The 16766-nt window shown below is 39.9% G+C and overlaps 1 protein-coding gene across 1 annotated transcript; it reads right to left on the bottom strand.

Moving 5' to 3' along the window:
* Positions 1-675: 675 nt before the first annotated feature.
* On the bottom strand, positions 676-15952 carry mettl1 (methyltransferase 1, tRNA methylguanosine). The gene is made up of 6 exons (XM_047348786.1): positions 15713-15952; positions 14495-14622; positions 14195-14379; positions 8029-8142; positions 5940-6041; positions 676-3187 (listed from the first exon to the last, which is right to left on the bottom strand). Exons 1-6 carry the CDS (start codon positions 15793-15795, stop codon positions 3071-3073), a joined length of 729 nt encoding a protein of 242 aa, XP_047204742.1. The 5' UTR covers positions 15796-15952; the 3' UTR covers positions 676-3070.
* Between the last annotated feature and the right edge of the window lie 814 nt (positions 15953-16766).

The raw sequence follows: 16766 nt of genomic DNA, 5'->3' as shown, positions 1-16766 counted from the left end.
GAAATAAAGAGCACGTCCTCATCTGCATCAGTGCTTTATTGGAATGATTTATTTCCATGTTGTGGAAATAAATCTGGCGAATACATCCTGTATTGTTTCAGAGTGGCTTGTTTTACAATACTTCAGAAAGTGCTGATTTACTAGAATTTTCACACACAACCATCTCGTGTCAGAGGTCAGAGAATGGGCCGACCGTTTGAGATAATAGAAAGGCAATAGTACCTCATACCACGCTCTATTGAGAGCACAACATGTTGAAACTTGAAGCAGATAGGCTAGAGTAGCAGGAGACCACACCGGGTGCCACTTCTGCCAGCTGAGAACAGGAAACTGAGGCTACAGTCCACTGACTCACCAAAACAGGAAAGTAACAGATAGGAAAAACATTGCGTGGTTCAATCAGTCCTGATTTCAGCTTTGGCATTTAGTAGTATGGGTCAGCTTTGGTGTCAATGACATGAAAGCATGGATCCACCAGAGGTCCTCTATTGGATGAGTAAAGCAGAACACGGTACAAGAGATTTGCATCATGGATGTGCAGCCAAGAAATGTGCATGTCAATACAGACCAAATTGTTGAGGAATATTTGCATTTTGAGGAACAATACAATGATGATACAAGGCTGGATGCCAAAGGGGGGACAATCCCATACTATCATGGTGTACGTAAAACTGGTCACCAGTATCCAAGTTTATTCAAGTTTAACATGAAGTGTACAAAGATACACAACAGATTCAACTGTCACTTAGAGTATAAAAACAAAACAGAGCTGTGTCTGAAAATAAATACTCCTTGCTGATTTTAAAGGAATTAAAAGGGAAGTAGCAGCCAGGTGTTACTAATAATGCACTTGGTTGAGTGAACCTCTGCAGGTGACCACCAGGGTGGAAAGATATCAGCAATGAACTCGGAGACTAGAACATCTCTGCCCATCATTCTGGGAAAGGCTAAAAGGGTATTCATTACAAACAATGTAAGGTCTGCCATTCTACATTGACATAAATTATTCACAAGTACAAAACATGTAAAGACGGTTGCCAATGTCCCCAGGAGTGGATGATCCAGCAAATTCATCACTTAGGTCATACCAGGCAATGCACACGGAAACGGCACAAAACTCTAAAAGCCTCATCTGAGAGTATTCAGGCCTCATTTAGCAGGATAAGTAGCATCTGAATTAATTACAAGACCTCTGGAACAATGTTCTTTAGGCTTATGAGTCCAAAGCGACGATTTTTGGAGAAAACCACAACTGGACCTGGGAACCTTGCAATGAATGACAAGATCATGAACTTGTTTGTGTACCAAAGTACTCTAGGGGGATATTTGAGGCCACCTTTGCATTAAGAAATTGTGGCCAAAATTCCTGCAATACAATTTGAGACAAAATCCCAGAGAAAACTACTCCTTCAAGCTTTATTGCTGCTAAATGTGTAGTCTACAATGGGAAGTACCTTGTTTTTCAACACACAGCTTTTCTATGTTGGTTTCATTATTACTGCATTATTAGTGTGAAATCTGTTGTTGGCCATGTTTGTGTGTCAATGAGGTTATATAATTTTGAACCTGGCAAAAACCCGATAATTTTTGTCTTTGCATGTAAAACCCTAGAATTAAAAGAGGGTAGTTTCTTCATACAATAACTGTACAAGGCTGGAATATATTCAGATAACCAATAAGACTGTATCTTCGAGTGTAACCTAAGCCAAGAGCATCAGACAGAGCTGGGTTGTATTCTCAGACCTCGTCATGCTACTCAAACAGCTCCAACCCACAACAAGGGTAGAAATCTGTGGTTTCACCCAAGATCTGTCACTGAAACACTGGGTACTGTGGGATGACTGGTGGGATTCCTGTGGATCGGGGCGTGTTACAGCCCATCCTGGAGATGCTTCACTGGGACTGAAATCTGGGGAATTTAGAGGACAGGTCAGCACCTCAGGCTCTTTGTTGGGGCCGTTCCTCAGCAGTTTCTCTCTTTTGTTGCTCGGTGTGTAGAGTGCACCTTCAAATGTGAAAAATCTTGCTGTCACCTGGGAACAAAACAACAGCTGGAGCAGCAGGAAGTGTTGGTTCCCCAACTTCTCTTTGGGTTAGGTCTTCCCAGGAGTCGCTACAAAAACATTGCTGCTCCTCACATTGAGGTGTCTTGTTTGATGCATTTCTGTTTGTAGGTTATAAGAAGATATTCTGCTGCAGTGAAAGTTTAAGTTTAAAAATGACCTGGCTGTGAAAAATGTGAACAACTGACACAGCCGAAAATGTAGGACATTCATAAGAATATAAAAAGTATGCAAAATAAAAAATAAAACTAATAAAATGGACAAGAAATGATTTCCAGTCATTACAGTTCAGTATCTCTAATTTTTTCCGTGTTTGGGTTATGAACATGACAGCATGTGCTGTCCTGTTGATAATCTCACCGCAGCCTGAAGCAGCAGAAAGCGTTTTCAGACCTGCGCTGTCCCGTTTCCAGAGTCCTGACAGAGCCAAATACCGACCTGTGATATTCAGCTAACAATCAAACAATGAACACTGAACGCTACTGTTCCTGCTGCACACTACTTTGATTTGAACTTCACAAAGATGGGCTGTTAGATAAGGATAATTGTTCATCACTTTTAGCCTTACAGAAGGTGCTTTCTCTCAGCTCTCTAATCATGCAGCCAGACGACAATCCAAAATAAACAAGTTGCAGAAAAAACAGTACAATCAGTCGCCTGAGCTCCACTGAACATCAGGAAGACTATTACTGTCATTTCAAACAGCTTCAAAACCTAAAGGAAACACTGAGATCTTGTCTTATAACAACTGCATTGTTTACTCACCCAAAACTCATCTAAAATTAAAAAGAGAACCCAATAAGAGCAGTATCATGTGAGCTGGTGAGTGAAATGCATATAAAATGAAAAAAGCAAAAAACAAACCAAACTCCTGTTTCTAATAATAGTTTGAACCATTATTTTCACCTGGAGTTTGAACAGGATAAGTCTCCAGACAGAATGAGGAGTATTATTGTCCATGTACAAAATACATTAAACTATTTTATTAAAGTCCAAAGTGTCTGATTTCAAAGCGAATCCTCAATCCTCCGGAAAACTGCGAGGTAAGTCTTCCCGCCGTTCCTCTGCACCTTCTTTCCTTCCTCTGTGCAAGAACTCAGACGGCCTACAATGATATCATCAACCTGCCAAAATAAGAATGAAAACTTGGTCACATTAGGAACAAGCCAGGCCAGAAAAAAATAATCAAATCGCAAAAAAGCCAAACTGTTAAGAGTTATGTAAATTGTAAGTTGGCCCACTTCGAAATTTGGCTCTGAAATCAACCAAACATTACCCGGAGGAGCTTTGTTTAACAACACAAATATCAGAATCATATCATTTGGACTTTGCAGCAGGTACAATGCTGTTCGACACTTTGTGAGCTTTCCAAAGATTACTTAGAGTGATCATAATCCACATCAGGTCCTAAAAGCTGATAAAATGACAGCCCAGCTGAATGAATAACACAAAACATAATATGTATAAGCTAATTTATTTATTTACTGTCGAAAATATTAAACATAACAATGACTAAAATACAGTAGCCTGCAAAAAGATTCATGTGAAGTGGAAGGGAAATAATTTATGGTTTTTAAATGTTTTACAAATAAAATTGTAAAAAATGTGCTGTTTTGATCCATTTGTTTTTCTCCTCCCTAACTCACTGCAGCTGCAAGTCTTTTTGAGTACATCTCTAACAGATTCACACATCCAAAGGCAAAACCGATCAAACTCAGTCACAGTGGACAGAGAACATCTGTGAATATCAAATTTCAAGCCTCAGCGCAGAGTTTCAATTAGATTTAGGTCTGCACTTCGACTAGGCCGTTCTGACATATGAATATCCTAATAATTCCGTTGTAGATCCGGCTTTATGTTTAAAGTTGTCCTCCTGCTGGAAGGTGAACCTCCACTTGAGTTTCAAGTCGTTTTTAGCCTCTAACAGGTCTTCTAGAGCGACGTGTTCAACTCTGTCCATCTGCCTATCAGCTCGGATCAGCTTCCCTGTCCCTGCTGCAGGAACACACCTCCACAGCATGATGCTGCCACCACCATGTTTAACAGTGGAGATTGTGTGTTCAAGGTGATGTGCAGTGTTAGTTTTCTGGTTGACAGTAGTTCTCATCTGAGCAGAGCTCCTCTTCCACATTTTTGCTCTGTCCTCTATGGCTTGTGGCAAACAGATCTTTTTTGCTTTGTTTTAAAAGTCGCTTTTTTTCCCATAAACACAAGATTTGTGGAGTGCACGACTTTTAGTTATCCCGTTGTCAGATTCTCCCACCTGAGCTGTGGGTCTCTGCAACTCCTACATAGTTACAATAGGCCATTTAGCTGATTTACTGATCGTTTTCCTTGCCTGTCCTGACTCTAGGTGGTTTGAAGGTTTGCAGTTGTGCTATAGCTATAGGTTTATATATTTATAACCTAACTCTGCTTTTCTGACCTGTCCTGCTGTGTTCCTTAATCTTAATGGTGCTGTTTGTTCATTAATGTTCTCTAACAAACCTCTGAGGCCTTTACAGAATAGCCGAATTTATGCTGAAATTCAAATGAACACAGGTGCAGTCTATTTTACTAAATAAATAGTAAATAGACTCCAGATTGACACACAAAGCACTTTTGTTGCACTAAATATTAGTTAGGGGTAGTAGAGAAAAAGATTTCTGGAGGAGAATTAGGGCCGAGATTGAGGAAGTATTCCTGAAGAGCTCATAAAAGGGTTATTGATGCTGTTCAGGCTGTAAAATTTTATAAAAACCTGCTTGAACATCAATTCAGATGGTGCAAGAAAGAGAGAACTAAAACCCTCCAGATAAAAAGGCTGCAATAGTTTCTGCATTCAGCCGAGACTACAGAAGTTTGCTAAACCAAGCCCAGGGGATCTTGACTAAAACAGATCATTTAGTTGTAAATGATGAGATTTATGTGTGAAGGAAAATAAAAACTACTTTCCACCTTATTTCAGGAACACGGTGGTGGTAGTATCATGGTGTGGGGATTATTTGCTGCAAGTGTCCCACTGAATTAGAATAACACCAAGTACAGCAGTCATTCTCCCAAATAGCTGAACAAATAGTGTTGGATAATTTTTGGTTGTAAATAAATGAATAAAAGTCTCAGACCTAAATGCAACATAATTATGGAGGAAGGGCCCAAGGCTTATGTGATGAAATTAACTGCAATTAATGCTCCTCTGTGCTGAGAAAGGAGCTGAACATTTTCTGTTGATGCTTAGTTGTTAATCAAGACCTGAATGGTAAATTACCAGGTAATGTGGCACAAACCAAAGGTTCACATTCTTTTTCCAGACAGAACCTGGAAATATCGCTTAATCTCAATAAATATGTACATTGTTTTCCTTATTTTGTCTTCATTTATATTTGGAGCTTATGCAAAAATGTTTAAGATGATGTGCCTTTCAAAAGTATTCCCACGCTTTAAACCTTTTACACTTTGTCACGTTTCAACCACAAACCTCTAGGGATTTTATTTCATGTGATCGACCAACACAAAGTAGCAAATACTAGGAAAGTAGAAGGAAATGATACGGAGATGATATACAGAGGTTAGGGATAGGTGATGTAAGCCTTCACAGCAAAGGTGAAAGAAGATGCTCTGGTCTAGAACCTTCTACAAAGTTTTGACTCGGAGGTTTGTGGGTGTAATGTGATATAATGGGTTTGAAGGGTATGAATAATTATGAAAGGAGCTGTATATAAAATAACTTTTTAAAAAGGTAAATGCCACAGAAGCCAGGTTTTAAGCATCTTAATACTGAGTGAAAACACTAGATCTCATATCCTTAAATTTCACATATTTTCCAGCTATTAAAAAGTGTAGCTTTCACAAACTGTTACTGTGGCACAAGGTACAAAAAGCTCCACGTCGACATACCAGCTCTTCATCTGGGACACGTGCAAACAGTGGATGTTCGCTGAAGTGCTTCACCATCCAGAGGTGGACCTCCTCCACATCCGTTATGGTATACACCAAACCCTGACACCACCAGGAAAAAAACAAAGAAAAAAAATCACATGGAGGACATTAGTACACTTCTAGGAATAAAATAGGTTCACAAACTTTTAATGGTGTTTAAACACAGATCCAGTTATCATCTAGGAAGTAAACTTTTTCCAAGATAATAAAAATTGTTATCTTTTTTTCTGAAAAGTTCAGTATTTGGGCTCAAGGTTGATGCTTTCACCACCCCTACACAGTAATTTATGTAAAAAAGGTCAAAATAGCAAACACACAGGACAGAGGTGAATCACCTGTGTCAATATAGTTTGCTTTGGAAGCTGGGAAGATAAAATAGCCAGAAAAAGGATTTCTTAGAAAACAGCAGTGGAACTAATTTCCCCAGTGGTGCATTTCAGCACGTATGACTTCTTTTTTTGGAAACAGGGCAGGATGATGAGGAGAGATTGTGTACACTACAGTCACATTAATCCCCGTAGCTTAATCACTACTGTTTAATGTTTAGGGTGCCGTCTGACCACATTTTAAACCCAATCAGAAGCGACGACTAAATGATATGGTATGAAAGCAGCTCTATAAATAGGAAGATTCCTGACAGCCTTCCCACCAGGCGGCCAAGGCATGACAGCGCGCCAGTGCCGAAGGGCCCTGATATATACTCCCACAAATCCTTCAGTGGAGGAAAAACAATAGTCAAATTCACACACAAGCCTTCCGTTGTTCTCAAAGCCCTCCATCAGCGGTGCTGCTCCATTCAAATGTCCCAGAGGTGCATGGACAGCTCTGACAGGAAGGGGCTGGGTGTGGGGGACTGGGCATGGGGCTGAGTGGTGGAGCTGGGTGTGGGGGCTAGATGGGCTGGGTGTAGAACTGGATGGGGGGGTTCGGTTGGGGTGGGCTGGGCTGGGTGGTGTTGGACGTCAACCAGCAGCAGGCCGCGCTGCTTGCTAAAACTGGTTTCACTGAATGCACTGATTTCTGATAAACAATATCTACAGAATAGCATTCAGCATTATTGTCTGAGTGCTAAGAAGAAGTCCAAAAGCTTTACTTTCACAAGTGGAGCATTACGGCTTACGCTGTAATGCTCCACTTGATATTTATAAAATAAACTTTATTAGAAACTGCTTTGGGATTATTTCAATTGCAATGGACAAGGAGACGGAAATGAAAAGAAAAAAAAAGAAGCAAGAAAGGGAGAGAGGTGGGGCAAAAAAGGAAAACGGGAGAGAAGGAGAAAAGAATAGAGGAGAGAACCCCTGGAGAACCACCACCAACCAGCCCCCGAACCCAGGAGGTGGTTCCCTCAAATTAGGGTTGGCATGCCAACACAAAACGGCAGGCCCACCCAAATGTTAACAGTCAAGCAGATTCCACGATGCACCATCCTGCCCACCACCATACCCATGAGAAAGACACCAGCCTATCCCCACCCAAGACCAACGACGTACCCCCACCCCAGAAGAAAATCAAAACCCAACCCAACATTCGAACAACTTCCAGAACACATTAAACACCAAGGTTGACTTCGACCCAACCCACTCCCACTCCCACAGACCCTTGGCCCTGCCAGCAGAATGCACTCCTTGAAGGAGAGAGCACCTGGAATGAGATGGTACCTCCTCGCCAGTTTAGGAGGCCCCTAAGCCCACCAATGCACCGAAGGCCCCCAGGCCAGGGCTGGGCACCAGCGCATGCACCATCACAAAGCCCAGGCATACCCGCAAGGACCCAAGCCCCCCAGGCCCAGCCAGGACCTAGAGTTTGAAAGAAATCACTGTCTGTGTAAGCAAATTATGAATTTTTACTATTTGAAATGAATCACTATCATAAAATAACTTTTTGATGATATTCTAACTTATTCAGATGCACTTGTACTGCTATACTTGATAAGCTGAAACCAGTACACGCTTCAATTTATGTTAAAATGCTAAATGGCCTTAATAACATCCAATCATTCCTTAAAGTTTTTTGTATTTTGCACACAAGTAGCACTTAGACATACCCCGACTCTCAGAGTGTAGGCATATTCCGCTAACAAAGTGGAACTAACGATCCTCCATTTGTGTTTGGTCTTCTTGAAATGAGGGTCAGGGAACAGGAAGAACATCTTACTGAGCTAGAAGACAAACACAGTAGAACCAGTCAGTCAAGCAAACTTGGAGAAAATAAATCATTTGCATTGGCACACTAAGAATTTGGGAAATTTCCATAAAATGTTAACCAATATTTACAATTAAAGTGTTGTTTTTACATTTAATTTAAAACTTAGATGGACCAGCTTCTGACTGAGCCGCAAACTTCTTCTCCGCCAAGCATCCTACTCCATAATATCCTGTGGCTGGTTGTTAAACGGTGCAGATAGCAAGACTGGAATTTCCCTGCTTGACGTTTTTTTTCTTCTGTTTCTGTCTATGATGATCGCTCAAGTGCAGGCACCATTGATATTAGTCTGGCTGATATAATAAAGTAAAAAAAAAAAAAAATCACTTCAGTCAGTTTTTATTAGTTAAAATAAATAACATCTGGTATAGACAGAAAGATGTGGGGATAATCACCGGGAACAGCAGCAGCCTCAGGGGCTCCGAGCTGCTGATGGAAGATGGAAAAACCTCAATAGTTCAAATTATTTTGAGGTTACAAAACAAACCAGAGAGGTGAAAAGAGGCAAGCGTTTCGGCTCTTTGGAATATGCTGGTCCATGCATGTGAGAGAGATTGGGGCTACATGTTCAACATTTGATCTGGGTGGTCTCCTTCTCTTGTTTGTGTTAATTATGAGCTGCACAGAGGACTAATGATACAAGATGCAGCAGATGTTCCTCTAAAACTACATTTAAATGACTTCCTGAATGATTCCCATACAGTGCCTTGCAAATTTACTCATTACCTTTGAACCCTTCTATATTTAGTCATGCTATAACCACAAAGTTCAAAGTATGCTCTTGGGGTTTTTGTGTGATGGAGCAACACTAAATAGTGCATAATTGTAAAGAGGAAGCAAAACAAAAAAAGATGTATATTTTTTTCAAACATTTTTTAATAAATATCTGAAAGGTGTGGCATGAATATTTAGTTTAAACCATATATACATAAACTACAAACAGACGCATAACATTTTGTTTTCCTTTCAGACTAAACTTCATTTTTTATCTCACTTAGGATAACTAAAATCACTTCTATTTGCACAACAGCAGCATAATGAGAAAGGGGGATGTTTTTTTTCACTTCTCTTCAAATTCAGAATCCTTGACACATTTCCAGAACATTTGTTAGCATTGTCTTTTAAGCTGTGTGACTTGGGTCAAGGGTTTAGGTATCCATCGACATCTCACAATAGTTTTCTGGGGTTTTGGCCCATTCCTCCTGACAGAATTAGTAAAACTGGGTCAGGTTTGTAGGCCTCCTTGCTCACACACAACATTTCATCTCTGCCCACACATTTTCTATGGCACTGAGCTTCAGGGCTTTGTGATGGCCACTCCAAAACATTGATTTCATGGATGATTGTCCAAATAGATGACCCATTTGTTCCCAAGCTTTAACTTCCTGGCTGATGTCTTGAGATGTTGCTTCAATATTTCCACATAGTGCTTTTTCCTCGTGATGCCATCTATATTATGAAGTGCACCAGTCCCTCCTGCAGCTGAACACCAACACAGCATGATGCTGCCACCCCTGTACTTGACAGTTAAGATGGAGTTTCTCAGGTGTGGACGTTTCCTCATTTTTCCTGCTAATAGTCATTATGTCCAAATACTTTAATTTTATCAGCATATAGGACATATTTTCAAAAATTAAGGTCTTTGTCCCTGAATGCAGTTGCAAACTGTAATCTGTATTGATGTTGCTTTTGGGGTAATGGCTTCTTCCTCTCCAAGTGGCCTTTCATCCCATGCTGGTACAGGACTCCTTTCTCTGTGGATAATGACACTCTCTCACCAGCTTCATTCAGGATCTGCACAAGGCTTTTTGCTTTTGTTCTGGGGATGATTTGGGGGCATTTAACACCAAAACAAACGTTCAAGTCTGGGACACAGAACCTGCCGCCTTTCTAAACGATATGACACCTCGACATTCCCATGGTGTTTACACTCGAATATAATGGTTTGAACAGATGAATGTAGCAACTTCAGACATCTGGAAATTGCACCCAAGGATTAACCAGACTTGTAAAGGTGTTATATTTTGGCTGTTTTGATGACGTGACACAAGGAAGCAGTGTGTCTAAGTTGTTACCTTGACATACATCCTCAGAAATGTCCCAATTAACTCAAATGTTGTGAAATGACCTATCAGAAGCGTACAGTCGTGACATCATCATCAGGGATTTTCCAAACTGTTCAGACAGTCACCTTAATGTATGAAAACATCTGAATTTGACATCGTTATTCTGGCGTTTAGCAAATACCAAACAAAAAAAAAAGGTAATCCTGACAATCTAAACAACAGGAAACATTTAATCCGATTTTGTCAGACACCAAGAAACAAAAGGTTACGAGTCTTTTTATACAGAGTACTGAAGGACCTGGTTTCAGTATTATTTGGTCCCTGGGGTTAACTCTTTGTAGAATCTTCTTGAACTATATTCACAGCTTCAAATCGTTTGGGATATTTACATCTTTTGCCAATTTTTCCTTGCAAAAAAGTTCAAGCTCACTTAGATTGGATGGAAATCTACTACAAACTTCAACTTTCACGTCCCAACACAGACTCACAGCTGTATTCCATCCATCTTCCCACAAACTCTTAAAAGCTTATCTGCTCCTGTTGGGGGAAAGCATTCCCACAGCATGATGCAACCATCAAAGAGCATCAGAGAAAAAAAAAAATGGAGCCTGAAGGATTTTTTTGTTCTGCATTTTTTCCAAGTAATGCATTATTTTTCTTCCACTTCACATTGTGTGCTTCTTTCATGCAGGTCTATCAAATAAATTCCCAATCAAATATGTTAAAATAAGTGGAAACATTTAAAGTTCGGAATACTTTTGCAGAGCACGTATCTTCCCCTAAAGTAAAATCAGTCTCTCCCTATCATTCAGTTCATGTTAATTCATGCAAAGCAATTAAAATCTCTGTTTGGCACGGCACCTCCTATCTGTAGGCTTAATTAAAGCTGACATCATTCTGATTTAACCTAAACTTCATGACCAAGTCAAAGCAGATCGATTCGATGTGTGCACTGTTATATGAAACAGCTTTGCGGTGTACATTCCTCATACGTGCCAGATTTACAGCCGTTCTGTACATCTGCTCATTTCCTAGTCTTTACCCAGCTAGGGGGCATTTGAGGTGAAAAGTTGTTTTTTTATCTAGGATATCTAATTTACCCCCCCTCCCTGACCCAACAAAGCAAATGGTGTAATCTAATGCAAACTCAAACAAGTTCTAGATGACAGTATTTTATTTGAAGGAATGAACAGCCTCTGCACTCAGCAGATACAATGTTGTAAAACACCAAGCATTGAGTGTTGTAAAATTATTAGATTTATCAAAGAATCTACGCAATTTAATTCATGGCATGTGTTAAACATAAGTCAAGCACCAATTTATGGAAAGAAACATACGACCTGGGCACGAGCCACTGCAGGCTTTGTTGTAAAACATAAAACAAGCAATAACTCCATCCCTTATGTCTATTTGTTCTGTCATTTATATTTACTTTTTATTTTGCAATAATTGTTCAATAAGTGACTAAAACAAGGGTCAGAGTGCCTACTTTACAGAGCAATGCTGCTTTTAGGAATATCTGCAGAATATTTCTTGTGGTTTACGTTTTCTGTTTGAACGTACAAAGATTAATGTTCACCTGAAAAACAGGAAACTTTAACAGCTCAACAAACTTCAATGTGGCCATTTTCAAGGAAGGCCGGGCACAGTTTTAATAGTATAGTATTGTTATAGTGGGAGAGATGCTTACACTCATCTTTCACCCAAATATATTCATTTTGGCCCTTTTGTGATTTATTTAGAGCATTTTGTTTCCAAGCAGCATGATCACACAACAAAAAGCTGAAATGAGTTTAAAAAGAACTGGATGCACAGGGTTTGATTCGCTGTGGATTTTCTCCAATCTACACAAGATCAAAACCGGCTCAAATACATACATACTAATATGTATTTTATGTCATGGATCAGGCTTTAAAGCACTGTCCACAAGTTTTTACTAGAGTCCGGGCACATTCCAGAACCTTAATGTTGGCCTGCTTACCCAGTTCTGGTGTATAGGGTCATTGTTGTGTTGGAACAAAAAGTCTTTCCAGGTTTCAACCATCAAACTATCCACCTAAGGTGAAATTAAAGAATGGGAATGCATCCTCTGTTAGTCATTGTTCCATCTACTTCCCTTAATCAACCAGTACCACTTCTAGCAACACACAGCATGATGCTACCACCACCATGCTCAGCAGCTGGTACATTGTTCTTAGGTTTAAAAGCATCTCCTTAACCCCTTCAAATGCATTTACTGTCTTTATGGCTAAATGCCTTAATTCTTTTTAGCACAGATTTAACAAGGTGTCAGAAAAACTTCTTAGATATTTTTATCAGATTTTACGTAACATCACGCGGTTGCTTCAGTTCTCCTGGGTGAACGTTCATGATCCAAACCTACACATATGGTGCTGTACTGAATTAAGATCCTTCGAATGCTGAGCCCCATGGAGTACAAAAAACTCATTTTCATGTTCAAAAATCCTGTTTAAGATTATATGAGCTTTGTGACGTTATGCATTATCCTGCTGGAATTAGCCATCTGAAGATGGGTACACTCCTGGATAACCTCAAGGCCCCAACAGACATTGTGACATTGAAAAACATTTAAAAGAGAATTAAAATATGTCATTTTTCAGATTTATTTTAAGATTTCACGATCTGGATCCAGGATTTTCAGGAGGTTCAAATATAAATTTCACCTCCTTAGAATAAAAAGAGAGAGGTTTTCACAGATGTCTAAACAATTTTAGAAAGCCCAGTGAAGTCTTGACTTTCTGAACCTTGGGTTCACTCACAATATTCAAGTAAACTGGAGGCACATACGTGGATGCATTTTAAGAAACACCTGTGCTCCAAAGAAAACTGTTTTTTGTGCAAATATCAACACCGAAACAAAAGATGCTGTGGATGAAGCTGATGAGAGTGTCATTATTCACCGAAAAACAAGGGCTGTATTAAGATGAGGGGAAAGGCCGCCCAGCAAGGAAGAAGCTATTACTGTAAAAGCAGCAAAAAGCCAGATAGTGTAGTTTATAAATGTACAAGGGAGGAATTTTGTAATTCATGGTAACCTGGCCTGTGGTCTAATGAACCAAACATTTGCCGCTACATTTGGAGGAAATATTGGGATGCTTGCAAGCCTGAGAACCCCACTGTAAAGTACAGTGGTGGAAGAATCATGCTGTGTGGGTGTGTTGCTGCAGGAGGGGCTGCAACATTTTACAAAATAGATTTTGTCACAGATTCTCATTCGGGAGGAGCGACTGCTGCAAAGTCAGTGAGTCGATGCAATCAGTTGGGTTTCCTGAGAAAGAAATGTTTTTGCCAGTCTAAATAATAAACTGAACCTGACTGCATTGTTTAGCAACTAGGTCCAAATTTAAATGTCTGTAACTGACTTTAAATCTGTCTGTATGATTGGACAATATATTTCTGTGTATAAATTGGATGGAGAGCATCAAGATGACATTTGTTGTGCATTGGCTCTTTATAAACTACCTGAATTAGATTGTTATTTTATAATGATTTCCCACTAAAGAAAATGGTTGACCATTAGATACTAAAAACTGATGGGTATATATTCTCAATAACATATTAGTGACTACTTAAATGTTATGAAAGGAAGTCATGGAAAACAGATCAGACATGGTCTGTAGATCACTGAGAGAAACGAGGCCATTGATTCTGACCCAAATGCATGTGAGAAGTAAACCAATAATATCTGACTGGTTGAAGAGGTTGTCCACTAAGTGCTGATGATTCGGTAATCTACTCTGACAAATAAACAAAGGTTTGTCAGGAAAACCAACACAAAAACTTAACCTGTAAAAACTATAAGTGTTCAAATAACTTTGAGTTAGTCCTGCCTTTCATCTCCCTTTTGTGTTCCCAAAAAAATCCCAAAACACTCCCAACCATCTTTGTCACAAGGCATCAAACCCATAGAGGCACATCTACCTGTCCTTTGAAGAAGAAGTTGGGGAGGTACTTCATTGCATTGCTGCGAAGGCAAGCGATGTTCTGGTAGCTTCCCGGGTTTAAGTCACGCAGTGACCTAATGCGGTCCTGAACGTAATCTGACACTTTCACTCGGATTTCCAAGCCCAATATGAGTTTATCTGGGAAAAGTGGAGATAACTCCACTGGAAAGAAGAGAAAATAAGAATGAAGAAAGAAAAAAACTAACATCAGGTCAATGTAAAACTAATTTTATAAAGCAGAGAAAAAAGCAGGCCATCAGATCAGAGATCTAATTACCTAAAAGGCCTCCGTATCCACATCCAATGTCTGCAAACTCAACTCGAGATCCCTCCATCCCTGATGAAGGGCCAGGTGTGAGCTTGGGATAAAATTTGGACCAGTCCATTTCTTCAGGACACACTGGACTGAAAAGAGGGAGAACAGGAGCTACAGAGAATGAAACTCCTGGTAATATGGAACTACAGAGACTCCTGATAAAACAACCAAATAACCTTTTAGCACTAAACAAGACTCACTACCATAGCAACTGAAAACTTGGTTCATTTTTGCCAGACTAACATTATGGGTTTTATGGAAGAAACATTAAAAGGATTTAAAGTCTGACCCAGACAAATCAGAACGTCAAAACGCAACAGAAGGCTGACAATGCAAGACATTGCAGGGCATCCTCTCCTCACTCTCTCTGACAACGACCAATATTTAATACTAGGGAGCAAGTCCAAAATTGTGTGAAGTTGATGAGTAGCATTGAATTGTCCATGAGGTTGGGGAACTGGGTGAAGTAACCCCTTAGATGATGCAATCGGATCCATAGAAGCCATACTGATGGGTAAACAGACAGGAACTAAAAAAAGACAAGGCTCTCCTTGTTGCTTCAGAAGAATTGGAAAAGTGCACTTCATTTTAAAGTGTAAACACCCTGGTTAAAATGTAAAAGACTCTGATAAATTACCTAAGAGCTTATTTTTTATTTTTTTTTACCTTTAATGTTACATTGTGTACAATTCTACTGAAAAACAAACAAATCCGTTAGACGAAACATGTAAAAAAAATAATAAAAGGTGCAATACCCTGGTTTCATGAGTGTGAAAACTAATATTTCTATTTAACCTTTTGATTGAATTTCATTATTGGGTCTTCTTTCAGATTTCTCCTAATCTATCCGATTGTGAGGACATGTTGTCCAAAGTCCTCTTCAGGTGACCCCACAGGTTTAAAACTGGACTCTGGCTAGACTATCTATGGAGAAGCCTTGAATGCTTGGGGTCACTGTAATAATAAAAAACTACAACAGTAGTTTTTGGCTTTTTAGTGCCCCACTGAAAACTGGTGGAACTAGTCAGTTTTCTCAGGTAGCTTTAAATTATTCTAACTTTGCTGGTGTAAAAGTGAAAGTCTGTCCAGACATAGAAAACAAGAAGCACATGTGAGACTCAACAGTTTGAATGGCACTGAGTGTTGTGAGTAAAAGGCTGATGGGACATCTTCACTCACTAATCAAACGTGTGGTGCGCCATCGGGTTTGAATGGGCTCGCTGTCTGTAGTAACGCTTCTGCGGCAATGTTGAAGAAGTCATGTTGGATTCAAACTGTGACCGCAGTCCACACTGTCACAAGATATACAAAAAACAAACACTTCTGGAAAGCAACCATCGAACGGAAAGAGAGCGCTGGCCTCCACTTTGTCACGTGTGACGAGTCGCGAAAGGTTTGCGTCATCAACAGGGGTCCGACTAGGGTTGCCAGGTTTGTCGAAATCAGCACCTTGCGGAGGCGCTCTTCATTTTTTGACGTGAAAGTCCTCATCTTAATTGTTTTCCTTCCACATGATAAACACATGCGTTTTTCACGACGGGGTATAAGAATTTTTTGGGGGTAAATTATGAGAAAAAAGTCATATTATTAGGTCTGTAAAAAAAAAAGAAGTCTGAACTTTTTTCTCCTCTTTTCCTGTTTTAGGTCAGTTAGGGTTGCATATTCGTTGACAAAGATGTTTTGGCATGTAAATATTAATATAGTTATTTTGACCAAACACTTTCATTTTAGTTTCGTTAGACCACATTGCCACAGCCTGCCACTGTGGGTCCCTGAGCAAGAACCTTAGCCCCTGGATGCTCCCCGGGCGCCACACAATGGCAGCCTTCTGCGCCCTAAGGGATGGGTTAGAAACATAGGACACTATCCATTGTGAGATCAATATTATTATTATTAATTAAGGTCTGGTCCTGAGAACATTTGCAATCTGTAATCCATCTATCCATTGTCTATACCCACTCATCCTTGCAGGGTCACAGTGGGGCTAGTGCCCATCTCCAGTAATTGTTGAACAAGAGGAATCATGCACGCACACACTCATACCAATGGGCAATTTAGAAAGACCGATTAACCTGGCAGTCATGTTTTTGGATGGTGGTAGAAAGCTGGAGTACCTGAGGAGAGCCCACACATGCAGAAAGATTCTAGGCATTCAAATCCCGTACCTTCTGCTAACAGCTGTGCCACTGTACAGTATGGAAACTGTAAACTTGTTTTATGCTGCTCTTGGAGT

The sequence above is a fragment of the Girardinichthys multiradiatus genome, chromosome 20, assembly GCF_021462225.1.
Source record: "Girardinichthys multiradiatus isolate DD_20200921_A chromosome 20, DD_fGirMul_XY1, whole genome shotgun sequence".
Lineage (NCBI taxonomy): Eukaryota > Metazoa > Chordata > Actinopteri > Cyprinodontiformes > Goodeidae > Girardinichthys > Girardinichthys multiradiatus.
Note: the sequence above shows the minus strand (reverse complement) of the source record. Positions and strands in the feature narration are given on the sequence as shown.